This window comes from Zootoca vivipara, chromosome 9 (genome assembly GCF_965207765.1).
Source record: "Zootoca vivipara chromosome 9, rZooViv2.hap1.1, whole genome shotgun sequence".
NCBI lineage: Eukaryota > Metazoa > Chordata > Lepidosauria > Squamata > Lacertidae > Zootoca > Zootoca vivipara.
In genome coordinates this window covers 5,996,795-6,023,818 of record NC_142592.1, presented here as the reverse complement: position 1 = coordinate 6,023,818, position 27,024 = coordinate 5,996,795, and the positions used below count along the sequence as shown (strand labels likewise).

The window sequence follows — 27,024 nt, the reverse complement described above, 5'->3', positions numbered from 1 at the left end:
GAAAGAAAAACAATTGATTAAAATGCGGATTAAAATACAATCCAGATTTTTTTTAAAAAAAATTAAATACTCATCACTCTTATTCATCTCAGTGGGACATGCTGTCATCGTGCATAACTGCATATCTGGTTTTCATGTCACTTGCAACCAACTGATTGGTTGAAACATTCCTTTCCCTTTGTGATAGCAAAACAAAGGATTTATTATAACTGATAAAAAACTCATTGTCATGTAAATTTGAATAATAATAACTATATAACTACATTTACATAAGAAAGCACTATGCATAAGGATGTAGAATTCCTGTATTTCAAAGGGTGTCAGTGGGGTGCGGGGGGAGGGGAGTTTAGCTGGATCCCCAGTCCTGCGATGAATGCTAACCCAGGATTTAAATCTTCATTATGGTAATCCAACAAGTAAAATGTTGTAATGTTTATCCTAAGAGGAGCATTGACCTTATAGGTAATCATCTGTAGACCTATGTAGAGTCATTTAACTGTACTTCTGATCTGTGGGTAATTCTCAGGTTTTCAGTGTAAATTTTCACGTGCTCTCTCTTTCTGCTTTTTAGCTTTGTGAACATTCTCCTTCCTCCTGGTGCCCAAGAGGTGGGGACCCGTTTTCGCTGGTGGCAGCCCAAGCATGATGGTCTGGATCAGAGTGACTGGGCTATTGACAATGTGCTGATATCAGGGTCAGCTGATCAGAGGACTGTGATGCTGGACACGTTTAGCAGTGCCCCACTGCCGCAGCACGAACGCTCTCCTGCAGACGCAGGACCCACCGGCAGGATTGCTTTCGATATGTTTATGGAAGACAGAACAACAGGTAGGAGGAGTTCATCTGGACAAAAAACAGTGTCGTCCATGTTATTATTTTTTTCTTCTCTGTGACAAGCATGGGTTTACCCTGAGAAGCATTTCGCAACATGGCAATCCAATAGTAGGAAAAGCCTCAGCTGTTGAATTTCTTCCACCCTCGCAGTGGTTAAAAAGAAAGAGGAGTGCTGCCAAAAAAAAAAGGTAACCGTAGAACAAGGCATAGGTAAAGTCTGGCTCTATTGCAATACTTTAAAAAAAATGTATGAGAATAGTGTTACTGCATTAGAATGAAACAATCCATTATTCTATTATAACCCAATAATGATTTGATAATCCAGTAACTGTCTTCAGTACTTAAAACCATCAGTATTTTTAATTATCAAATACTGCAGTTTTAAAACATTGGTATGAATATTATTTTCTTCAGTGAATGAGCACTGGCTCTTCCATGACGACTGTTCAATTGAAAGATTCTGCGAGTCTCCTGATGGCGTCATGATGTGTGGTACCCATGATGGCAGAGAGGTTTATGCTATCACCCATGATTTAACTCCTACAGAGAACTGGATTATGCAGTTCAAGGTAAACACCGCTTTCTAAAGCCTTCAGATATTTCCATTAACACCAGGGCTTTTTTCAGCTGGAACTCACCAGAACTGATGCTCCCCCCTAGGAAAAAAAAAAAAAGCCCCGATTAACACCCTTTTCACAATTTAAAATTATTCTGTTGTGCCAACACTTTTCATGTGTTTTTGTGTTTCTTGCTGGTAGTTGACAGATATGTAAAGGTAAAGGGACCCCTGACTGTTAGGTCCAGTCACGGACGACTCTGGGGTTGCGGCGCTCATCTCGCTTTACTGGCCGAGGGAGGCAGTGTACAGCTTCCAGGTCTTGTGGCCAGCATAAATAAGCTGCTTCTGGTGAAACCAGAGCAGGGCCCGCCCCTCGCCCAGGAACAAGCAAAGTGTGCGCCGAGCCGGTGAGCGAGCAAGTTGCAGAGTGAGGCTTGCTGGTGCCACTGCTCTAGCGCCTGGATTGTCTCCTCGCAGCTCCGTGAGCAGAGGATCCCGGGCAGCAGCATCCTCGTACGGCGCTCGGCTCAGGCGGTTTGTGGCGGCTCCACTGCATAGCGCGCATGTGCAGAGCCGCTGCGTATGGCGCATGCATCATGTGCGGCAATGCTCCGCCCACAGGTGCCGGAACGCCTTCATCCACCCCTGCCACCCACGTTCCATAGTTGACAGATGCTACTTCTTTATTGGACACTAACATGCTCCTTATCTGGACCAGGGCCCCAGTCAGTTTCCTGTTAAAAATCTCTCCCTCACTTGACTACCCTTTGCCTCTGAATGTAGCACCTTCAGCAGCAAACAGAAAGTGGGAGTGATGATTTTTGGGAGGAAACTGGCATGATACCCCAATCCAGATTGAGAGTAGGTTCAGAATGAGAGCCCTGTAGCTGCTTTACCTTCAAAATAAAAGTGTCCAGTTTAAGGATGCCTCCCCAAAAAAAACATTAATAGTGCAACATGTAGTTTTCCCCTCAGCCTCTATAGTTGTAAATTTCTTACAAAAATCAGGTCTTGTCTTCCACAAAGAAACTGATCTTTTACAGCTTACTTACCACTGAGCCTGGAAAATCTCACTTGCAGGTACAGCGATAGAGCTCAACACCAAGAACACTGTATCTTAAGCAGATAGTTGTATAATTAATGAGACTAGCATGAAAGGAAGCCTGATAACTTGATAAGACACTGACTGGATAAGTCAGACAAGGTTTCTCTTTTAGTCCTTTCATTGGCATGCAATAAAATTCTGGGCAATCCTTCGTGCACCTCTGATTTTCCCCAATCAGTCCAACAGATAATAATACTCTGTTATGAATTTACATGAAAACCTCACTATTATTTTTTCATGCTGTAAAAAACGATATTTGAAACAAAAATGTGTGTCACTTTTTACATGTACTATATTAGATTTCTGTCGGCTGTAAAACCTCAGAGAAAATTGCCCAGAACCAAGTCCATGTGCAATATTCTACTGACTTTGGAGTGAGTTGGAGCTACCTAATACCTCAGTGCTTACCTGCTGACCCCAAATGTTCTGGGAGTGTTTCACAGCCATCTGTCTTCTTTCCAACAAAAGGATGGAAAAGAGTAACTTACCGTCTACCTGAAAGCCTCGTAGGAAAGTGAGTATAAATAATATCTGAGCTACTGATATTATCAGGGTGGCCATATCGGTCTTCTAGACATATCCTCCCTTCTGTGAGAGTAGCAAATTACCACACAGAAGAAATACTGATCAAGCTAAGGCAGGCATCCCCAAACTTTGGCCCTCCAGATCCCTGACCACTGGTCCTGTTAGCTAGGGATCATGGGAGTTGTAGGCCAAAACATCTGGAGGGCCACAGTTTGGGGATGCCTGAGCTAAGGGTTTGAAGGCTCTGTTGCAGCACGGTGCTGTGCTATGCATGCTGATGTTGCTAGTTCATTTGGAACGGAGACATCCATTACAAGGAACAATATAGTTAGTAGTTCCACAAGCAAGACTAGACAGTTTCCATTATTTTGGAAACTGGGGAGCTGATTTCAGAATTCATATGAATGAGAACCATATATCCCTCATTTACATAACCTGTTCAACTGTAATAACTTATCTTCAGTCTCCTATCTTTCCCTATAATTAAACTGTAAGACTGTCATCATGCTGCAGTGGCCATGTGAACTGCAGCATGATGACAGAACAGCTGGCAGGGAGCCATGCAACAGTTTGGCCCAGACAAGCTGCAGAGGAACAGCCAGGACAATCTGGGAGTTCAAAGGCTGAAGAGGTGGGAGCTGCTCTGCCCTGCCTGTTCCCCTGCAGCTTGCCTGGACCATGGTTTGGGCAAGCTGTAAGGGGTGTACGCAGTTTGGCTGAGCAAACAAGTGGTGGCCAAGACCAGGGAGGTGACGTGGCGGATGTAACTAGGGGCAAACAAGCAGGCTGGAAAGTTGGATCGGCATGGAGTGGGCTTTGCAAGCCTTCTCACATTCCCCTTGTCACCTTTGCCATTTACAGGGAAGAAGGGTAATCTCACCCCTTTGTCTTGTCCCTGCAATGCACGCTTCTTACTCTGGCTTCCCACAGCGATGGCATTAATGACCATGGGATGAGACCAGAGGAGATAAAGTTTTAGGTTTGGGCATTGTATTGAGGGGAGGAATGCAGTTTGGATGTTCTGTAGGAAGAAGGGGGAGCATGGCTTAGGCCAGTGCTTCTCAAAATACCTGATGTGGTGGACTGGCAACTTCTTCCCAGTGTGTACCATACTTGGTCCGTGAAACATCACACTGAACCTGGGCTGTGGTAGAGTCACCGTGGACTGGCAGCTGATGACTCGTGGACTTACACCAGTCCATGGACAACCACTTTGTATAGCACAGCTTTAGGTGGTCTGGAGGGGGAGGGGAGCACAGATTGGGTGATCGGTAAGGGGGTGGTGTTTAGGTGGTCCATAAGAGGAAGGGGGTTAGGCAAGATGTGAGGGGTTGTGTGGTTGTATGAAGTATAAAGGGGATGTGCGATTTGAGGGAGTGGGGAATAGGCCAGGTTGGCAAGTAATTGAAACAGGGACACACACTCAACTGCAAACAAAATTATCTTGTATCGTCTGTTGAGAGATATGTCCTATGGCCTTCAAGTTTATGTATGCATATTATTTGTGTTGTGGTTTTTTGCTTATTTTCTCTATCTCTGTTTATGTGTTAACTCAGCCCAGTACGGTTTAGATTTTATCAGAAGTACTCTGATATGCAGTGGGCCATTGACAATTTCTATCTTGGACCTGGTTGTGTTGACAACTGCAGAGGCCATGGAGACTGTCTGAAAGGACAATGTGTCTGTGATCCAGGTTTCTCTGGTCCAAACTGCTACTTAACTCAGACTTTGAAGGTAATCTAAATATCTTTTGGTGCAGAGTGTACTGAATATGCACAATAGAAAGTATTTTTAAAAATTAAATACACATCTGTGCTAGAATTAATCTACCAATAAACATTTAAAGAATGCAAAAGCTTTATTTATTTTTTGTCCTATTAAACCAGACATGAGTCTTGTGTTCCAACAAAATATACTTTACATGTAAAATTACTCTTGGCATACTATAGGAGTGAAAAAACGTATTTTTAAAAGCTAAACGTCTATTCTTTTTACAACTAAAATTTGAGTTGGTGACTGGCTTCTCAAATATTAAAATCCTTTAACAGACTTTCCTGAAGGAGCGCTTTGGCAACGAAGAAATTAGACCGGATTTATGGATGTCTCTGGAAGGAGGCACTGCTTGCATGGAATGCGGGATTCTAGCAGAAGACACAGCTCTGTATTTTGGAGGCACTACAGTGAGACAGGCTGTCACTCAAGACTTGGATTTGCGAGGCGCAAAGTATGTCAGGTTACTTCATAGAGTTGAACATAGCTAATATATTTTAATGGAAGTTTAAATAATGACAGAGCGGCAGACTGAGTGGCTGTGGGAACAGACAAAGGTATATGAGCCTTTTACCCTTAAACCACCCACTCAGTCAGCTCAGGAAGGAAGGCAGAACTTGGAAGAATAAGTGGGAGAATCAATTCACTGGCCTTCATAAAAAGAGCCATTAAATTATTATCACCCACAGTTTCACAAGCACAAAGCATGATTCACATTCTTAAATATCTATATAGTCAGCAGCTGCAATCCTGCATACATTTTTATTTTATTTTTTATAATAATTTTTATTAATTTTCAAACAAAACTAAACAAACTACACAACTACACAAACATACAATACAATACTGTCCCTTCGTTTTCCCTCCACCCACTGGTCCACCTCTGCCACCAGTGAAACCCGTGCGCTTTGAGAATCAAAGGGGGTCCATTGTAAGTTGGGTTTGACCTCCCCCCTCCCTCCTCCCCTCTCTTCCCCCCCCCCCTGCCACTGAAGGGATAGGAATGGAGGAGCTCTGAGGATTGGTTTCCCCCAGCTCTTTCATAAACATACTTAAACAAATATACACATAACAATAGTAGGGGAGAATTTTAACTCCCCAATTCTTATTATCTTAACCTTATAATTGTGACTTCCTCGATGGTCTTCCTCCTGGTTTTCCCTAAACAAAATCTAAAAGCTTATGGCGGGTTTTCTATTTCAGTTTAAAATCCTTTTCTTATAATATTAACTCAATCCTCCTCCTTTTCCGTGCTGCCCTCCCACAGGCCCCCTCCTGCCACAAGAGGAACCTGTAGGGCACAGCATTTCCAAGGTTCCATTATATCCCCTCCTCACCCCTCCGAGCACTCCCTGCCACTGAGTATCTCAGAGTAAGGAGAGGAGAGTAGGCAGCTTTCTGCCTAAAACCTAACTTAACTTACAAAAATTTACATTAGCTTAAATACTTTCCTAAGCCGTTCTTATGCCTCCCTCCAGAAAACCCAGCTTATTTTCTTCCCTTTTTTACACTCCATCCCCTCTCCCTAAGTCTTTTCCCCCATTTGGATCAGCATTTCCGTTAACAGGCCAAAATTTCGAAAACCGTCTTTCAAAAACTAAAAGTAATACTTTTTAACTAAAATTTTCATCCCACTCCCATTCTTTCCCATATCCGTCTCCAGGCCCTTGTCCCCCTCTGCCCCTGTCTTTCCCATTCCTCCCTAACATCACCCCACATTCCAACCCCTCCAGGATCTTCAAATCCATTAAACCTCAAGTTCCTTTGCTTCTCATTTTCTTGCTCTGCTTGTTTTTCTTCCTTTTGAGGTCCATGCTTTGCTTCATCCCAAGCATATTTTTTACAGTCCAAGTCCTCTTTAGAATTTTCATCAAATTGTTTCTCCTGACATCCAGTCTCAATCTCCACAGTCTCCAAATTCAAATTTTCCTCTAAGTCCTGGACTTGGACTTCAACCTCAGCTGCTGGCGAATTGGGATGTTGCCGTTCCTTGTAAATGTCCTCCCATGTTTGTAGATAGTTTAGCACAGCCTCCTGGAAGGCTCGAGAGTACTTTGTTTTCATACTTTTCCTAACCGCAGACAAACAGGAGGTGGAGAACAAAGGGTGCTGGAAAATTCCTTCCTTAGACGATCGACTCCATTTTGGCTGTTCTTTTCCTTTGTCTTTTGATTCAATCACAAATCCATTCTTAGTTCCAATATTAAATAGTTCTACCACATTTTCAGTCAATTTTTCTAATCACAACAGTGCGATAAATCCACCCGGTCTTTTGACAGTTTGACAGCTTTTTGACAGCTGTCAAAGCATTCTCCCCCTTGATAATGCTGTACCTCAAGGGGTGCCGGACTCGGGAGTTGAGAGGGTTCAAAAAAGTCTTTCTTTCTCTCGGGTCCACAGTCCCAGATGCCTTTTGTCGTTCAGCTTAAGATTATTTAAAGCGCCTCCCAGTTTTCCATTAGGAAGAGACCGACTTCCGTTACTTTAAAGTCTCTCCTATTTTTCCAATTGGTGAATTTAGAGTCCGTAATCAAAATTCCACTTACTTTATGGAAACCTTTAACTTTGTTCGGAAGAATCTGCCGCTTGCCGGGTCAGGACTCGGAGCTTCACTTCTCGGAGGTAAGATTAAGCCCAAAATGGCTCCCGCGGTTCCACCCCGCCGGCTCTAGATCGCTCTACTGAGCTCTCGGGCAGCGGGGGATCCGCAAAACGGAGCAACCGCTGGGAGCGTGAGTCACCGGGACTCTCTACCCGGTGCTTTTACGGGGAGTCCGCTCGCTCTGCGGACTTCCCCCCCCTCCGCGAAGCCAGGGACTTCGGCACGCGAAGTCCCTGCGTCCTTCTCTCCGCCGCGACAGACCGGAAGTCCGCAATCCTGCATACATTTTTAGTCACCTCACTTGAAATCGGTAGGTTTGGTATGTCACCAGTATGAAGGATTTAAGTCTACAAAATGTAATATGCAAGAAAAGGCAGGGGAGATAGGGAGTGCTTTGAAAGCTCCAGTGTAATTAGCTGTACAGGTGGTCACTTTATAACAATGAACACTAGCTGTCACTCTGGTGTCACAGATGGAAAGGACAAAAGAAGTCTTGGTGGGGATGGTGGGAAAATAATTGCCCCTGATTTGTTGGGACCCACTAGTAGGTCATGGCCTGATCCAAGGTGAGTTGCAACAGGAGCACTTGTTGTTGTTTAGGCGTGTCCGACTCTTTGTGACCCCATGGACCAGAGCAGGCCAGGCACTCCTGTCTTCCACTGCCTCCCGCAGTTTGGTCTTGGTAAAACAGGAGCACTACCACTATGCAAATATATGGTTATAGGATTAAGGATTAAGAAGTGGATCCTCAAATCCTTGCTTGATTTACAAGTGGGTCCTGGGTCAGAATAGGTGGAAGATACCTCTTGTAAACTGCAATTACTTTGGCTGCTGTTTTGAGTGGTACAGAAACTGCTGTTCACTAAAGCAGCTAGACTGAGCTTGCATATGAGGTACTAAAATGGGCTAAAGACAGGGCTTTTCTTCAGCCAGAACTCACCAGAACTCAGTTCCGGCACCTCTCAGGTGAGCACCATTGCCATTATAAGAGATCAAGGGAGTTGTTCATGGTGAGTTTCAGGACCTCTTTTTCTAGAAAAATAACACTGGCGAAAGAGTACCCTGTAGTGTTTCTCCTAACACCGTTTCAAGGACTGTTTGGAATTAATAGGTCTAAGTTAGTTGTGTCTGTTAATTTTAGACTGTTTTCTCAGAGTAGAAATAACACTGAAAACAAACCCCAAGTTTCCTTTATCCATTGAGATATTTCTGTGCCTAAGAGCTGCCAGAAGGAAAGGGGGAAGGGAAGATTTATAGTGAAGTTTCTTTGAACATGCAGAAGATTGAGGCATATGGTCGGGGCACAAGGTTGTCAAGTTTATTTGTTTATTTATTTGTTTATTTTTTATTTTTAGGAGCTTGTGCTCCTCCCCAGAGTCTCTGTAAGTTAAATCCATACCTGCCAAGTTCCGGCCTGAGAAATAAGGGACTGGACCGGAAGTAGCATACCGGAAGTAGTGTGGCGGCCATTTTGGAACTGGGCGGAGCATGCTCAGAAGCGACTTTTGATGCTGCTGTGCCCAGTTCCAAAAAGGCCGCCGCACCAGAAGTCGCGCTGCAGCCATTTTGGAACTGGGCAGACCAGCATCAAAAGTCGCTTCTGAGCATGATCCGCCCAGTTCCAAAATGGCCGTCGCGCTGGGGACAGCTGGAAAAACGGGAGTTTCCCGGGGAAAACGGGAGACTTGGCAGCTATGGTTAAATCTTCAGCTGGGGTAATGAATGAATCTTGTTTGAATGGCACATGCTTGTAAATGTGTGTGCACACAGGAAGCTGCCATGCATTGCACAGCTATCCATTTTACATGTTTGGGGAGTATTTTGAACTGTCCATAACATATATGACAGTTACGTTATAAGAATTACAAATTCTTGTAATTTTAGGTTGTATCACATTCGTTTTCCAGGAGCTAAAAGTGGCATCCATAAGTCCCACTCCTTTTACATTTTTACCCTCATAATATCCCTGTCTGGATCTAGACATGTCAAAGAAGTAATTCAGTTCTTTGCAAACTCATACAGGGGAATCTGGTAGGGAAAGATGGGACTCCACAGCGCCACCTGGTGTTACATTGTTATATCGCATATAAAACGCATACAAAACAGTTTTCCTTTATCAATCTAGCTGAGTCCCCTGTGAAGTAATTTAGGATGAGAGTCGGTGACTGCCCAAAGGTCATCCAGTGAAGAAGTAGGGACGTTTGCTGATCCACCTTAGGTGTTAAAATGTATTAGGCCAGCCATACAAGGGACAAGTGTTCACTAGTTGATTCCTACTGTATTTGGGGATCTGAGAGCTCCATTTATCAATATCGCAGGCCAGCGAACCCTCTTCTAATACAGATGTCATTTAACTAGGCAATAAAGACTCATTACAGTTTCAATTCTACATGTATTTTAGTGATTCAATGGTTCTTCCTTGTTTTGTATATGTTGTCTGTACTTGTTTCAGTTTCATTTATGTGGGGAAATGTCTCCTATTTCTTTGGAAACATACAATTATTATGATTACCCACCAATGTCTTTTCATTCAGGTTTTTACAATACTGGGGAAGAATTGGGAGTGAAAACAACATGACAACATGTCACAGACCAACATGTCGGAAGGAAGGAGTTCTGCTGGATTATTCAACAGATGGAGGCAAGTGTCTATTTTAATGATATCTAATAAATATTTCTGCTTATATTTAAGCACCTTATAGTTACGGGGGTAAATAAAAAAAAAGAACATTGCCTGCAGACAGAGGTATGATTTGCAGCAGGGCAGAACCCTTGCTCTTGAAATTCAGTTACCTGAAAGTTATAGTTATCTAAAATCACTGGCTGCAAAAGCGAGCCCCTAATTCAGTATGCCTAGATGGTCTCTTTTCTGCCTTTTGTTCTGGTAACACAGACGCACAGGCACTAAAATGTGGTGTGGGAGGAGGGATAACAGTAAATCTTAAATCTGGGGTATATGTCTATATAATCCAGTGAAAACAGGCACTCTAGTTTATTGTAACCCCTCTGATAATCCAGATATTTTGGATGTCTCCCATGCCATTTGAATAAATAAAATTGTATGGTGTTCAGAAATATATTTTCATACCCTCATTCTTGTCCTTGAACAATATTTCCCTGCATTTCAGAAGAAATTGGATGAACTATTCCACCTTTAACTACATGTCTTGTTGAAGACAATGGAACTGCTTAATCTTAAGAATTGCCCATTGTTGCACAAGAAATATTCTGTTGGAAACTCTTGTATAAATAAACAGGACCTAACTTCTTTAAACTTTCTTTATTTTTGTTATAAGGCAGCTGACATTTAATCTGACAGCTAGCCACCTGCTGCTCTCCTGATACCATGTACGTGTTAAGGGGAATGTAAGTTGAGTGATTGTGTGCATGGAGAATGTGCACATAAGCCTTCTATGAAGAGGTGTGCACATTTCCAAGTCAACATACATAATCTCCATAACAACAGGCTTTGGGGGATGTTCATATATCAACTGAATGTATATTGACTGGGAAATGTGCACACCTCTTCATGGAAGGGTTATGTCAGGCATGGCCAAAGTTGTTTTGGGACTACAGTTCCCATCATCCCTGACCACTGATCCAGTTAGCTAGGGATGATGGGAGTTGTAGTCCCAAAACATATGGAGGGCCAAGTTTGACCATGCCTGGGTTATGTGCACATTCTCCACGAGTCCTGGTGAATGTGCACAGTAACCCGTTTTTATGCACATTAACCACTCAACTTACATTCCTCTTAATATCTTCACTGTCAGTGTAATATTTACACTGCACATGGTGAATCTCCTATACATTCCTAATCAACAAAACTCTTCCTCAGAAAATATTAGTAACAAAAAGTGATTTCTTCACAGTGCCAAAGAAGATTATGCAACCACTTAATCAAATAGACATTACACCAACAATTCTAATCAGTACACTTACAAAAATCTTTATCAAGGTGCTAGTAGGGAAGTGTTTATAGTCTATTAACATATCCGTTTTTAGGTATCTATAGTTATGACTGGTTCAAAGCCACCCACTGAACTATGGTGGACCGCTTGAATCCAATCTCAACAGGAGTTCTCAGATCTTGATTAGTTCTTGCTTTACCTTGAATCTTTGTCTTGTAGGAATATCCTGGACACTGCTCCATGAGATGGATTATCAGAAATACATCTCCATCAGACATGATTACATCCTGCTCCCAGAAGATGCTCTGACCAATACAACTCGTCTGCGTTGGTGGCAGCCATTTGTAATTAACAATGGAATGGTGGTTTCGGGCATGGATCGTGCTCAGTGGGCACTGGATAATGTACTAATTGGAGGAGCAGAGATCAATCCGAGTCAACTGGTAGATACATTTGATGATGGTAAGGGTCAAACAAGTCACCATTTTTTTCATCATTATGTTTGGTTGATTGACAGAGTTTCAAGTCCATATTTGAATTTTTGTTTAAAGAAGACACAGGGGACTTTTTAAATAAGTTTTTTCCACACACACAAAATTGCTCATAATCTCTCTATATATAAATGTAAACTGGACATGTCCGTTAGTATCCACGTTTCACCAAAATCGCTTGACCGTTTGCTTTCAAATTTTGACACAATGCCGCATGCGAATATGAGAGTGACCCTGTACCATTTTCAAAGACAGATGTCACACCTGTGTCAGGTTAAAAAAAACCAAACCCCCATGTTTCAAAACACACCACTCAGACGAAAATGCATGCTGGAAAAAGAACCAGGTTGCAAACCAGTGCCCTCTAGCGGTGGCTACACTGGTACTGCACCTATAAAACCTTCCCTCTCAACAGCACCTTGGATCCCATTTACATACTAGGTCGAAGCCTTTACAGACTAGGCCAAATGGAGGTACTGACTCGCCTGGGTGGGGGTTGGGGGGGAGGAGGGGACGGGATAGGCCAGGACGTGGTGGGACCAGTCACAGGGATAAGCTGGGGGTGGGGAAAGAGTGGGGGAGGATACATCATGGATCGGCACAGGGTGGGGGGGGGAATCACACGGATGAGCCACAGCAACGCGTGGCCGGGCCAGCTAGTAAAATATATATTAATCTTGTAAAATAATGCTAAGAAAGCTTGCTAGATAAAGATATTATCACCATATTTTGAAATTGAATACTGTAGTTTTAACAAAATAGTTCAGAGCACCAAAGGTCAGCAAATGCTATGACTAAGAGGATGGGGGTAGGGATTGAGCTCCCCCACCCATGTGGGCCATTTTGTCAGGTGGACAGAGCTAGACACCTACCAATCAACTGGTTGACCCAACTTCAAAGGAAAGAACCTGGGGTGAAACTTAAGTTCTGAAAGCAGGGATTAGCTACACTAGGGAATTCTCAACCAGGGGCTGGGTAATGGAGCTGATCCCAGCAATCCCCACCTTGGGAAGGGATCAACTACACTATGGAGCTCCTGATTGGGAATTCCACAGTACAGCTGATCCCTGTGAGGTTTGGTGATTGGTGCTGACAGCAATCCTGAAGGTTGCTGGTCATTCTTTTTCAGCTGCATCTTTACTTGTCCCATCCCTGATGTCACATGTCAGGTGTGGGGCTGGTGGGCATGATTTGGTGACAATGGCTTCATGACCCAAATCAGGACCTCTACCAGCCTACTTTGGCTGTGGGAAGGAAGTTCCCCACCACTAGCCTACATATTCATAGAGGGTTAAATATGGTGAATATGCCACCGCTCCTACTTTTTTCTAATGCCTTTGGAAAGGTCAGAGGCAGTGTAAGTTAATTACCCACTGCTTCTGGCCTCTTGAATTGCAAGCATAAAATGATAAATCTAATAAAATCCAGTGCACAGTCTGAATGTACATGAGGTCACCACCATGCTGAAGTTATGCGGGAGTGGGTCTGGTCAGTATTTTGATGGGTGACCATCTGGGAGCCCCCTGTACATCACCATGTTTTCCATTATGGAAAAAAAATACTGTACATGCACACCCCTTCTCAAAGAACTCTGGTGGGAGAAGGATGAAAAGAACACAAACAATATACCGGTATGTCCTGTCTGTCTGTCTATCGCTTTTTGGAATATTCTATCATTCTATTATGAATACACACACACAAAAATACTTTTATCTATTTAGTACGTATTGGAACATTATGAAACTCCTCCTTGATTTTGTCTAATTGATGTTAATAGAAGGCATTTCCCATGAAGAAAACTGGAGTTTCTACCCAAATGCCGTCAGGACTGCAGGCTTCTGTGGCAACCCATCATTTCATCTCTACTGGCCAAATAAGAAAAAGGATCAGACGAACAATATCCTGTCCTCTCGGGAACTCATTATACAACCAGGATATATGATACAGTTTAAAGTAAGAAGCTTCTGTTCTTCCAAAGTAAAATGTTGAGTCCATAGACATCAGATTTGCCTGGAAATTCTGACAGGGTCAAGTGGGGTGCCTGGTTCGGATTTCTATCAAATATTTACTGCATATTGCTTATTAGAATTTATTGGAATCACATTAGGGTGTCTAACAATAACATTGATGCATAAATACTACTTCCGTTCAAAGAGCACTGTCCAGGCTTTAGAAACAACTAGAGGAAAGGGATATTTTATTGTGTTCCATTTATCTCAAGGGCAACATTTTCCCCTGAAGGAAGCCAGTTACCCCCCCCCCCTCACAAATGGAATGTCATTATAGCAGCACTACCTTTACTAGGGTGGCGCTGTGGTCTAAACCACAGAGCCTAGGGTTTGCTGATCAGAAGGTCGGTGGTGCGAATCCCCGCGACGGGGTGAGCTCCTGTTGCACAGTCCCTGTTCCTGCTAACCTAGCAGTTCGAAAGCACATCAAAGTGCAAGTAGATAAACTGGTACCGCTCAGGCGGGAAGGTAAACACCGTTTCTGTGCACTTCTCTGGTTCGCCAGAAGCGGCTTAGTCATGCTGGCCACATGACCTGGAAGCTATCTCCCTCGGCCTATAGAGCGAGATGAGCGCAGCAACCCCAGAGTCGTCTGTGACTGGACCTAATGATCAAGGGTACTTTTACCTTTACCTTTACCAGGATGTTGATTAACTGAAGCTCAGGAAAAATTAGGATGCCTATTTGGCTAGAAAACATTGGCTCATCCATGCAAAAGGTTATAACAGACAGGGGGAGAGAAGGAAGGAAAGAGAATGTCAAAGCTAGAAGGATGTTGCTTTGATTTTAGTTAAAATTAAATTGCTATTGTGTTTGTTTCAGATTGTAGTTGGCTGTGAAGCAACATCTTGTGGAGACCTCCATTCTGTGATGTTAGAATATACCAAGGATGCTAGGTAAATCCTTGTCCACAGTGAGATATATTGTGGAATGGGCTTGAAAACTTGAAGTAATTCTTTTAAAAATCATTTTATATTATACATTTAAATTATATACAGACACACAGTTCAAGAGGCCCAAAATATACAAGTTGATTAGCATATACTTAAACAGTAAAATCACTGTTTGGAGCCGTCCAGTATCTTTTGTTGTTTTATTATTATTTTTTAATTACATTTTTTCAGATACGGGTTGATTGGTTTTATTGTATATTTATGTTGTATGCCATCTTGATATATGTATGAAAGCATGGATCATAAACATTCAAATGAATCGTAAATAAATAAAATAAGATCCAAACATCATCATAAGAATGCAATAAATATATAGAAAGAATGAGTAGCTAAAGCTGTCCTAAATTCATCATTGCAGCTTTCTTTGGAATCTGATGTATCTTGTTAGACCACTTTTCTTAATTAATTATCTATGCGATCAGAAGATCCTTGGAACTAGCTTGGCCCCCTACCCATTATGGAATTAGAAATGTGGAATTTGCAGGAATTCACTCGACACTTCAGGCTTTAAGTCATAAATGTGCCTGTGAAACTTATTGAACCAAAACATCCAGTCTACATAGGGACCTTGTTCTTACCAGATTTATTCCACTGCTCCTGACAAAGTTCCTATATAATGGAATTAGGATAAGAAAATCTATGACTGGGCACAGAATACAGGACTTCAATCTTTGTCTGTTTATAACTCTACTTGGAAGAATATTGTTAAGGATAATATTTTTTTAATACACCCATTTCCATGACCTTTAGTAGGTACTCGACTTTTTTTATTATTCTCTTCAGCTGCTGTAACAATATTATTTCCTTTGCTTCTTTCAGGGTAGATTCATGGCAGCTTGTCCAGACACAATGTCTTCCATCGTCTTCTAATAGTGTTGGCTGCTCCCCATTTCAGTTCCATGAAGCTACAATCTATAACTCTGTCAACAGCTCCACTTGGAAGAGAATAACTGTCCAGCTGCCAGATCATGTCTCATCCAGGTAGGTTACTGAAAGGTCATCTTATTGCATTGCAATAAAACATCATCTGCTTAGCTGGCACTGGTTGAGGGCGTAGAAGAAGAGGCAATTTAAAACATTATTTTCTCTCCGCTCTGGTACATAATCAATATTATTGGGGAAATATTTCCCCACAGTAAAAATAAATAGTGCTTCCAAGAGAATGTCTTGGAGGTTCAGTGCCTTCAGCAGACACCCTGCTCCATTACTTGTGATATATTGGACAAAATAACGTTTGTGATTTTAATGCCCTGCATCTTCCACAGCCCCTTGAAACAGAGGCTGTAACTGTAATAATACACAGAAGGCAGTAAAACAGCACCCAAGGCGGCGGCTGCAGCATGCATACACATGGTAGTCTCTATCCGTTGTCTAACATGCCTATAATGTGTGCCAATATTACAATAAAATCTTTTGTGTTAGGCTGTATTGTTTGTTACGATTATACCTTACCTTTCCTCCAAGGAGCTCAGTGTGGCTTTTATGGTTCTCCCTCTCCCCACTTCATCCTCACAACAACTCTGTGAGACTGTGAGGCAGAGGGAGGGAGGGGCTGGCCCAAGGTGACCCAGAGAGCTTTCTAGCTGACTGACAGTTTGAACCCTGGTCTCCCCATCATAATCCAGCCATTCCTCTCTGGCTCACGGTGGCTATTTTATTTGCAGTGCAACTCAGTTCAGGTGGATACAAAAAGGAGACGAATCAGAAAAGCAAAGCTGGGCAATTGATCATGTGTACATTGGAGAATCCTGCCCAAAACTCTGTGGCGGCCATGGATACTGTACGACCGGAGCCATTTGCATTTGTGATGAAGGATACCAAGGTGTCATGTTCCTTTTTATTATTATTATTATTTAAACCTAGTCCATCGAAACTAACTCAATATTACACAGCAAAAAGGGTCTGGAATCCACCATGCTTCAGAGGAAGTCTGCTGAGACTCCTAGGCAATGTGTGGCTGGTGCCTAAAAAGTTTGGAAATGTGAATACAGAGACCATCTTTCACCTGTCAATAATAGTACTTCACACAGATCTAGCTCCACCTAGCCCCTCCAAAAAAATGTTTTACTTGCTTGCACAAATCACAGGGTGCCGTAGCAGACGGTGTGCTGGGGAGGCGGCACTCACCTGATCTCCTGACAGCTGACCTGGGGAGGTCAGCGGAACCAATCTGGTAATTCTGCCAATGTGTTTGCACCATGCTGACACCTCCCCTTACCTGCTGTCAGGTGAGGGGTACTGCTCCTTCATGCCATCTGCTACTGACAGGGTACCTAAAACTCAAATACCCCTGCAGTTCCTACTTATGGAAGCCATTTCTGTTTTCAGTTTTGAATTGGGAAAATTCAGTCCTGCAAGGGTCCAGCCTTCCAGTGACAATCTAGCAAACCACCAGAATAGCTATGTGAGAACTGCCATTTAAATGATTGGTTAACTACAGTAATAAGTCCCTCGGTGTGGTTTGGGTGGTATTTAGCCCAAATACCGTCAGTAACGAGAGAGAGAAACATGAGGGTTTCCACCACCCCATTATTGGTTGTACAAGTACTGTTCAGAGGAATAAGTTCTGGGTTCCTCAAACGTGGTGCTACACATTCAGAGGACTGGTGGGAACAATGCACTCCTATGGCTGTCTGAAGGCCATATATGGTATTAACATTTACTAAGGATAGTGAATTTACCAAAGAGCATATTTGGTAAATGATTTAATCTGTATTCCCAACATGTGCAAACATAACCAGTGTCCTATCAATAGTGTTTCTGCTCTGAAAAAGTTATGTCTGTGAATGATGTCAAGACAAGTATGATGCATTATGGCAGCTAGTCTTGAATATATGTGTGGAATAAGATGCTTTATCTACCACCTTTTCAAAAATGTATTTATTTTTTATATGGGGCTAAAACTGGGAAAGAAAATATATGGCATTTTTAACATAGGTTATTTGAAAATCAATGAATGTTTATAATTCAATCAGTCTACAAATAAAAGACCCTGTATCTGAAGACTTAAAAGTGACTTTCAGTGTTCTTAAGTGTCGGGAGAGGAAAAGCTTGGTGCACTTCTAGGGTAATATTTCAAGTAGAGCATCAAGAGATTTCACTTTCCCTCAGCCCCAAGTTCAAGGACTTCACCTGAAGCACAGGCTTTTCTTAACCATGAACATAAATTCTCAGAGTATCTCAGTGTTGTCAGCATTGTAATTTTTATTTATTTCTTTTTCAGGGGATGACTGCTCTGTTTTCAGCCACGACCTTCCCAGTTATATTAAAGATAATTTTGAATCTGCAAGAGTAACTGAAATAAATTGGGAAACTATCCAGGGTGGGGTTATAGGGAACGGATGTGGGCAGCTGGCACCCTTTGCACATGGAGATTCTCTGTATTTCAACGGATGCCAGATAAGGCAAGCTGTAACTAAGCCCCTGGATTTGACCCGAGCAAGGTAATTTTGTGTTGTTATGAATCTTAAATTTAAAAAATTAGTTGTGTGAGAAAGTTAGTGTTGAACACAATGACATTCAGTGATATTAGGGGCACAGGTGGTATGAAAATAACCTTAGGAAATAAAATTACAGGGATTGTTTTGCAACATGAGTTGTGTTCTGTTGTTCCCTCCACACATTTGGCCTAGACCAAAAGGTGCTATGGCCAGATGAGCTCACCTCCAACACAGAGGCATTCAGTCAGACAAATTGCCTTGGCACCACATGGGAATTCCTCCCAAAGAATATTAACTCTTGTAAGAGTCAGTTTTATTGTTAGTAGTTATACTCTTAACTGTTAGATCGTGCAGTAAAGTAATTTCTATTCTTTTAACCTCTCCTCTCGTGGTTTTTCCCCACAGCAAAATAATGTTTGTTTTGCAAATCGGAAGCCTTTCTCAGACAGACAGCTGTAACACCAATCTAAGTGATCCTAATACGGTGGACAAGGCAGTGTTGCTCCAGTACAGTGTAAATAATGGGATTACATGGCAAGTCATTGCACAACATCAACCAAAGGACTTTATACAAGCCCAAAGAGTGTCTTACAATGTACCACTGTAAGTACCAAGGAATACTACTAGTGTCTCTTACGGCAGACAATTCATACAAAAGAAACCCAACCACACATTAAAGTAAAAACCAGGGTGGGTGGGGCAGACACTGAAAAGTGAAATGGGTCTTGCCCTGGAGGGGGATGGATGTGACCGTTAAAAGTTATTTATGAGACACCAGCATTTTTAATTAAAGAACTAAATCTTTTTTTAAAAAAAGATTGAACTGTGAAAGAAGGACCTATTATTTTCTGAGCCAATATAGTTTAAAAGTGAAAATTATGTGGTCTGTATTCACTCGTGACTTTTCCAGAGATATTATACAGTAATTTGTCATTTCCCCCAAGAGATGTTGTTACAATTTCATGTTGGTCTTCGTTACTTGTACTCAGTGGAGCCTGCTGCCCTTTCGAACTGGTAGGGGTGGAAAGCAGGGAGCCCAAAAGAGAAGGTGGAGACAGAGTCAATGGCAGGCAGATCCTCCTACTTCTGGTTTTGTCCCCATCCTCCTCCTTGCAATACTGAGACTGAGGAGGAAGCTGACAGCCAGCACTACCTGCTAGACTGCTTGTGAGGCGATAGGCAGGTGGAAGCTGGCTGGGGACTGACTGGGCTTGGTGGGGCAGTGTCCTACTTGCCCTAGGGGACAATCCTCTGCTGCTAGTTCTATGGCAAGTAAATAAAACTTAGCCTAAGACTTGACATTTTGCAGCAAATTGAGGGTTCCCAGCTGGTTACTTGTCTCCAGTGTGCAGGGGTCTGGGGACCTCTTCAAATAAGAAGCCACAATTGCAACCTGTTCCAAGATTGGATTTCCCAATCAACTGGGTTGAAAGGTTGCTAGGGGAAAGGTTTGCAGAGAAAAATGTGATGGGTATAGAAAGGATTAAACACATTTTGTGACATGGTAGCTAAAAATCCATTAATAGGATTGGACCGTCTGACTTTGGCATCATACTAGTATCATAAATGCACCCCACCCTCAATTTTTTTTTTCAGAACGCTGTTAATCTTGATAAATCTTGAAATCGCCTGGAAGCACACTGTAGTTCAAACAATGCATATGAGTCTTGTTTCCTGTTTGTTGTTTATTGCCAAACACATTTCAAAATTTCTTCTCTGCCTCTCCCGGAACAGACTGTGATATACTGTACAGATAAGAAAAGATAAGACTACGAGAGAATTGTATTGTCATGTCCAAGGACCACAAGCAGTGCCTCTTCAGGGATAATCCCCCATGCATGCTAAACATCTGCTTGTCTCCTCTCTAACCTCTCCTCCTCTGTCTGCCCCTTTAGGGAGGCACGAATGAAGGGAGTGCTACTTCGCTGGTGGCAGCCCCGCCACAATGGCACAGGCCATGATCAGTGGGCTCTGGACCACGTAGAAGTTGTTCAGTGAGTATAAAGCATTGTCTCGTATCAACCACCACCCTCATCTTGGAAAGTGCTGGTTTTTCCACAGCATGGCACATTTCAGTTTAGTAAGGAGCGCTTCCTAGTTCCAGGAGAGGGTATTTGAGGTCAGCTGCACTGGGCACTGTTGTAAAATGCAGGAAGGGGACATAGGCTGTTTAAACTGCTTTTGAATTGTTGATATATCTGTGTCCCATTGTCCATGAAAGAGGATGCGTGTGTTTCAGCGAGTAAGGTGTGAAGCTGAATGGCATTTTGAAGCACACTACAGAACTGTAGTATATGTTGTTCTTCTGCAGTTATGAACACAATTCACCTGTAACGCTAAGCCAAACCATGACTTAGTGTAAACAGGCAGTGGGTTCCTGAAGATTGCAGTCACTGTGCTCCTCCTGCAGTCCTGCTACTGTTGAATTATTCAGGTCTAAGGCATGGCCTGGTTTAGCATTACAGTATATTAGTCTCGCTTCAGACTAGCCACAAGTTGTAACCAAGGTTTTGTTCATGGTTTACTGTTTGTGGATTGGGAGAGACAAAGAATAAACTCAGGTGAAGCTAAGTCAAACCATGACTTAAGTAGCACAGCGGCAGCAAGATTTAAGGAGGAGCACCACAGCAACAATATTTTCTCTGGGAATCCACAAGTTTGTTCATTCAAGCCATGGTTGCCCTAGCATTGCGGGAGAATTGTGCAATAGACTTGGGCTTCAGCTTTAGCAACTAATGCCTTATTCACCACCACCACCCCCCACCTTTTTCCCATTAAGCAGGTGGTGTTCAGAAACAGGGTTCATTATAGCAGTTTCTGTGGGCAGACAGCACTACATCCATTTCCCTGCCACAATCTTACCAAGTAAAATGTTTTTGTCCTGTTGATTCTTCCCCTGGCTAAAATGGTCTCACAATCAGAATAACCAGTTTATGCTTATTGCATCACAGAAAGATGATCAACTTTTTCTCTAACAATTTAGTTCCTGAAATTCTAGTGTCATGACGGGCTGGGATTCATCGCTACAGTGGTTGGCCGAGAGAGGTGTGCCTTCCCAATAGATAGGTTCAAATGTTATTTTATTTAAAGCTTTCAAAGAGTAATGGAGAGTTTATGGAGCTTGGATTATATCCTCAAACCTTTTTGCTCAGCTGTTAAACTATTGGCTTCTTGATTCGCATTTAAATTAGGGCTGTGGAAGTATTAATTGGTACACTATTTTACTCAGCAATTATCACTTTTGTCATATACTTTATCTGTGAAAAGTGCTAATAGTATGATTGGGTCAGGTGGTGGTCCCAATCCAGCTAAAAGTTAGTTGTGACTAAAGTCCCCAAGTTATGTCCCACTGAGAGTAACAGGATGTGGGCACAACTAATTTTAAAAAGTTCAGAGCCACTGGCTTGGATCTAGACTTGCCCCATGCTCCCCCTACTGCAGTTCCTCCCAACCCAAAGCTGCTTCTGGACATCAGGAGACTCTACAGAATGCAGCACAGAGGATTACAGTGAGAGGAAGGAATTGGAGAAAATCGGATGGAGGTGCCTTGCATGAGTTCCCATTTGCACAAGATGCCTCTGCTGGATTTTTCTCTGTTTACGACCCCTTACATTATCACTATCAAACCTTTATTAGGCATTTTACAAACAGAATTGCAAGAAAAAGAATCACATACAAAAGTATTTAAAATGCATACAAAGAGGCAACAGTAAACAACATATACTAATTGTATGTGTATGTATATATATAATCTGAGATTTCTTCCTATTAAACTACTCCTTGAGACACTGCTGCCAAAAACTCAGCTACTCCCGTAGTCACCTTATGATCAATGTCAGACAGGCAGAATCCAACATTTCTACCATGCTGTGGTGTCAGAGCACCCAGAAGGGGGGACAACACATGTTCACGCAGCATGCTGTGGAGTGGACAATGAAAGAGAATATGCTCTACACTATCCGGCACATTCAGAGAACATCTACAGTATTTCTTACACCCCATCCCATCTCATTCTGAAGGGCTACTTGACTCTCAGAACCACTGGGGAAGCTTTGGGGAGGCAAATGAGCACTTGTGAAAATCTGGATCCAAGCCATTGTGTTGATGCTTTTTTAAAATGATGGTGAATTAGTTTGAGGAAATATCTTATTGCCATTAAATAGCTTCAAACTGCTAGTTGTATCTTCAGCCGTGGCTGACTCTGTTAAAGCAAGACTGTAAACTGTCTTTCCAAACCTCAACTTTGGTCTATGGACAGCCCTAATTTAAAGTAGTAAATACCGTATGACAATAGCAACTCGGATTACGGCATCTAGATAGTCCTGCTCTACACTTTGCTGCAAGGCACCTACTTGCATGTCACTCATGCCCACCCCAAATTACAGCCTTTCCTCAGCACTAAGTATTGATTCACGCTTGGCTGCCTTTTGCTTTTTGTCTTTGTTATTTTAAACACACCTTGCTGAATTTGCCTCCATAAAAATCAAAATCTAAGTTTGAAGTAGAAAAAGGAAACAGAGCTTTATTCTTAATTTACCAAGTACATTTGATGCAGATTATGCATACAGAATACACACAAATACATTTTAAAAATACTGCATTTTGGGGTAGAATATAGGTAGCTTGGGTAAATCCTAACTTTTCAAGATTTTCATCTTTAAAAATTAATGGGGGGAGGCAGGGAGGATAGAGCTTTCATATTAAAGTTGGAATTGATATTTCTTACTATGAGATACTTTAGATTTTTCTATATATATGCTACTTTCTTCTGCAGAGGCTCACAAAGTGGCTTTTAAAGAATAAGTAAAAACAGCATTAAAAATGTAATAATTTTGCACATTAAAGCAACAGCGGAAAAAAAAACCAAATAGGTCAGTCCTCTCAGTTTCCACAATGAGTTTAACAGAAAGTTGGTTTTTACCTACCATTGGAAAGTCTTAATAAACTCTCATATTTGGAAACGGCACTAAGATGGCCCTTTTCTAATAGTGGACCATCTTACATCAAATAACGATAGCATCTGGCGTAGCACTGTAAAATTCTCGTTGTAAATCTTAATTCTATCTGTATATGAGGAAAGGCACTTCCTAAGGAGCCAACTAGATTTCAGGGCAGTCATCCATGGGAATTAATAGAAGAAGAAGCATCTGAACATATATTAAAGAGAGTTAAGGAAATGAATGTCCTATGGTTACCGTAACTGGATATACAGCATCAGCTAGCTGATCTATAAGTAGGGCCACTAGATGCAAAAGGGCCACTGTACTTATAAAAGCAGGATAGAAGAAAAAATTCCAGGTGCTGCAGCTATTCTTATTTCTGCATGAAAGCTGCCATGTGCAAAAAATCCCTCTTCTACACAATTCTTAAAGGTAGTCCTCCTTGGCCCTGCATCTATAGCCTTCCTACAGTCTTATTCTAAGGGCCTGTCTCCAGCACAAGCAGAGTTCAGGAAGAACCCTTAGGTTGGAGCTTTCCAAAATTGTCATGTTGTTGGCACACTTTTTAGACATGCATCATTTTGCGACACACAAATTCAGTTTTACTAGCAAACCAGGGGTTAAACTAACCCCTTTCCAGCCCCAGGAGGAGCATGGGGAGCGTTTGTGCAACACACTGCCACCAACACGCACTAACGTGTCGCGACACACAATTTGGAAAGCTCTGCCTTAGGTTATGAGCAGCTCCCTTCTGCATCCGGAACCTGAACAAGATGCAGAAACATGTCCATTTCATAGGACAAGTTTAGCCAAACATTGCTGGACTACAACTCTCATCTTGAGCATTGGTCATGCTTTCTGGGGCAGATGGGTGTTAATAGCCCAGCAACATCTGGAGGGTACCACATTGACCACCCCAGCTCCAGAAATATACCCCAGCCACATGATCCACCCCAGCCACGTGATCCACCTACCACAAAAAGGAAGGACTGCACCGTGCAAACTGAGGTTATAGGCACATGGGGGGGACGGATCTACAGAGGCACCTGCAGTTCCTTATTATTATGTCATTCATTAATCCCTGCTGCCTCCATTCAGTGGCCATTCCATGTTGGCTCCTCCTATCTATGCCAGTAGGAAAATGCCAGCAGGGACTAAAGAACTCTGAGACTTTTATCTTTTAAGAGATCATGTCACATAACCCAAACTAGATATGAGGGTTAAACCTGATGTTAGTCATACTCAGAGTAGCCCCACTTAAATGAATGGACACAGTAAACTTATTGTTGTTGGCATCTGTCTGTCTCGGGAGACAATGGAAGAGTGCACCTGCAGGGGTGTAGTCAAAAGACAGCCCAATGTTTGTCACACAGTTCAGCCTTGTGCAGTTGTTTTTGGATTCACAAATAGCCATTGTGGTGTGGAGCCTGACTGGGAGCATGGTGAGGGAGAGGGAGAGGAGCTTTAACTACTACTACTACTACAACTACTTATTATTCTTAAAAGTTTGTTTACCATCCTTCATCTGAAGATCACAGGGCGGTTTACAGCACTTGTAAACCTTTGCTCCCATTATGCTCCAGATCAGAACTTGTCACACCATTTCAGCTCTTTGTGATGGGAGGAAAGATTCCATTGGCATCAAGGACCAACGATGTGAACAATTATCACATCTACTTTGGCTCTCTGTCTCTTAAATTATAAGCCCTAGAATTCATTGCATTCTTGATTGCATAGTATTTGGTTAGGGGGAGAAACATTTTTAGGCAAATCACTCACTTGGACCTGGGGAGGGGGTCTTTTTAGGATAAATACTTCCTTCCTTACTGGGAAATAATTTTTGCTCTCTGCACTCCTGTATTTTATCTCCAAGACTAAAACTTGGAACCAACTTTGCATTCTCTGTGCATGTCACTTCTCCCTTAGTCAAAGCTCACTGCCTGCATTGCTATGCTGTGGAACCACACACTTTCTTTCTTTTTGGGCATGTCCATCTTGAATAATCGTTTCTTTGTGAAGAGGTCAAGCCCTTATTAGTGTCTTAAGAAACAGAGTTGTCAAATATTACTAATAGCTGAAGGATGGGACACTTGGTCTCCCTTCCTTGTTCAGTGACTCCCATCAAATGTTAATGGCACATGAATTTGGAAGTAGCCCCATAATTCCTTTTACAAATATTATCTTTATCAAAATTGGAATCATCATGGGCATGTTGTTAATCTTTCCATAAATATCACGCTTTTCATTATTAAGATAATTTCACGGTTTTGGCGCAAATTATTTTTTAAATTTTTGTTGCAAAGAATCACCATGCTTTTTCTTAAAAGTTTGAGATATGAAATCTAGCTTTTAGCAGTATGAAATTGCATTCATTTCAATAGCTGTCTTTCTTTGCTTTATCTCCTAAGCACAGAGCCATTACTATATGTATAGGAAAGTTTATACCTACTCCAGCACAGAAAAGAAACTGTTGAAATATTGCAGCATTATATTAATTTTCTCATTATTTATGTGAACATTCAGCTATGTGGTTGTATTTCTATAACAATTGATACTTGTAAAATTATTTGAATGATGAAATAAGCATTTTTTTAAATCAGAAAGTAATTTGTTCAATTTTTATTTTCAAAAGAGATGAAAAATCCTATATTGCCTCTAAACCTCATCAGTCTTTTATGACTAATCACAGTGCTGCATGCATTGAAATACATTTTCTAATTTGTGTTGTATTTCATTATTTGCTGTCATTGGTTTTACACTAGAGTAAGGTAAGTAAACTTATTACCACAATATCTGTGCAGCCATTATACTTTTACAAATAATATTTTGCTCACTTAGCTAAGTCTGATACTGTGGCTTGAAGCTGCCATTGATCAGATTAATTTACACCAGCAAACATGGAAACGTGAACTTCTCTGCCCGTAAAAAGCATAATCCTGTTGTCCTGTGTTGTTTGTCTGGTGCCCTTAACAGTTGTAGTCCATCAACATATGCACCCAGGAGTCTTGTCAAATGCCTTTATTTCAGTCTTCAGAGTTTCAAAATACAGCATAGAAGCTCATTCCATACAGTTTCAAATCTACAAATATAAGCACAGAAGCACATACTGGGCTGCTATAATTCATTTTTATTTTTTAAGAGCAATAAATAATCAGTCGCATGAGATTAAAGAATTTCATGCTGGCTGCTCACTCCATAGGAAGTATAGTTTGTGACAGAGCACATACTTCCAAGGGACCAAATCCCCATTCTTCTGTTATCCAGGGGATGGCTGGAAAGTGGAGTCATTCTGCTTAGCCTGCCCTCTTGTCCTAAGCCTAAACATGAGCAGCTTCTTGCACACATCTTCATTGCATACATCCAGGGGGCAAAGTTAGCAGTGCAGTGGGGCTCACATGATTGAATGCTTCTCAAGTGTCCCTATTTTCCAGGGACATCCCTGATTTAGGAGACGTCATCCCATTTTCTGATTTGATCCTGGAATGTCCCACTTTTCCTTAGGATGTCTCTATTTTTCATTGGAGAAATTTTGGAGGGTATGCCCTGGGCCATCTGAAGCAAATCCTGTATAGGGAAGTTTTTTTTTAATGTTTAATTTTTTATATGTTGGAAGCTGCCCAGAGTGGTTGGGTAAACCCAGTAGGATGTGTGGGGTATAAATAGTAAAATTATCATTATGGAATGGGGTGCCCCTATTTTCATCAGAGAAATGTTGGAGTATGGGATGAGGGAAGGATCTCTCTACACAGAAAGCTAGTATGTTGAGATCAGGAGAGAAGCTTTCTCCCTTACAAAGAGTTTTCAGTGAGAAGTGAATGTTTTGTTTGGAAGTGTGTTGTCATGTGAACCCATCATCTGAAGTGCTATAGACTTTTAGTTTACCAT

General features: G+C 41.9%; 1 protein-coding gene and 1 long non-coding RNA gene across 4 annotated transcripts in view; one reads left to right on the top strand and one right to left on the bottom strand.

Annotated features, from left to right (window-relative positions):
• RELN (reelin) overlaps nt 1-27,024 on the top strand; it is a 293,927-nt gene that overhangs the window by 264,006 nt on the left and 2,897 nt on the right. For 2 of the 3 annotated variants that reach the window (XM_035127392.3, XM_035127390.3), the window contains 14 exons: nt 572-828; nt 1,249-1,403; nt 2,798-3,012; nt 4,580-4,757; nt 5,072-5,247; nt 9,930-10,036; nt 11,526-11,768; nt 13,575-13,750; nt 14,629-14,702; nt 15,579-15,740; nt 16,424-16,581; nt 17,983-18,202; nt 18,605-18,802; nt 20,095-20,193. In XM_035127392.3, the coding sequence (XP_034983283.3) occupies nt 572-828; nt 1,249-1,403; nt 2,798-3,012; nt 4,580-4,757; nt 5,072-5,247; nt 9,930-10,036; nt 11,526-11,768; nt 13,575-13,750; nt 14,629-14,702; nt 15,579-15,740; nt 16,424-16,581; nt 17,983-18,202; nt 18,605-18,802; nt 20,095-20,193 (2,418 nt within the window). Of the gene's footprint in view, nt 1-571; nt 829-1,248; nt 1,404-2,797; nt 3,013-4,579; nt 4,758-5,071; nt 5,248-9,929; nt 10,037-11,525; nt 11,769-13,574; nt 13,751-14,628; nt 14,703-15,578; nt 15,741-16,423; nt 16,582-17,982; nt 18,203-18,604; nt 18,803-20,094; nt 20,194-25,771; nt 26,001-27,024 lie in introns of those variants that run through there. The other variant, XM_088652142.1, reaches the window with a different exon arrangement.
• The window catches only part of LOC148684529 (uncharacterized), a 32,475-nt gene continuing 6,618 nt past the window's right edge, over nt 1,168-27,024 (bottom strand). Inside the window, exon 2 of the long non-coding RNA XR_015945887.1 lies at nt 1,168-1,490. This is a non-coding gene — a long non-coding RNA (uncharacterized LOC148684529). The remainder of the gene's footprint in view (nt 1,491-27,024) is intronic.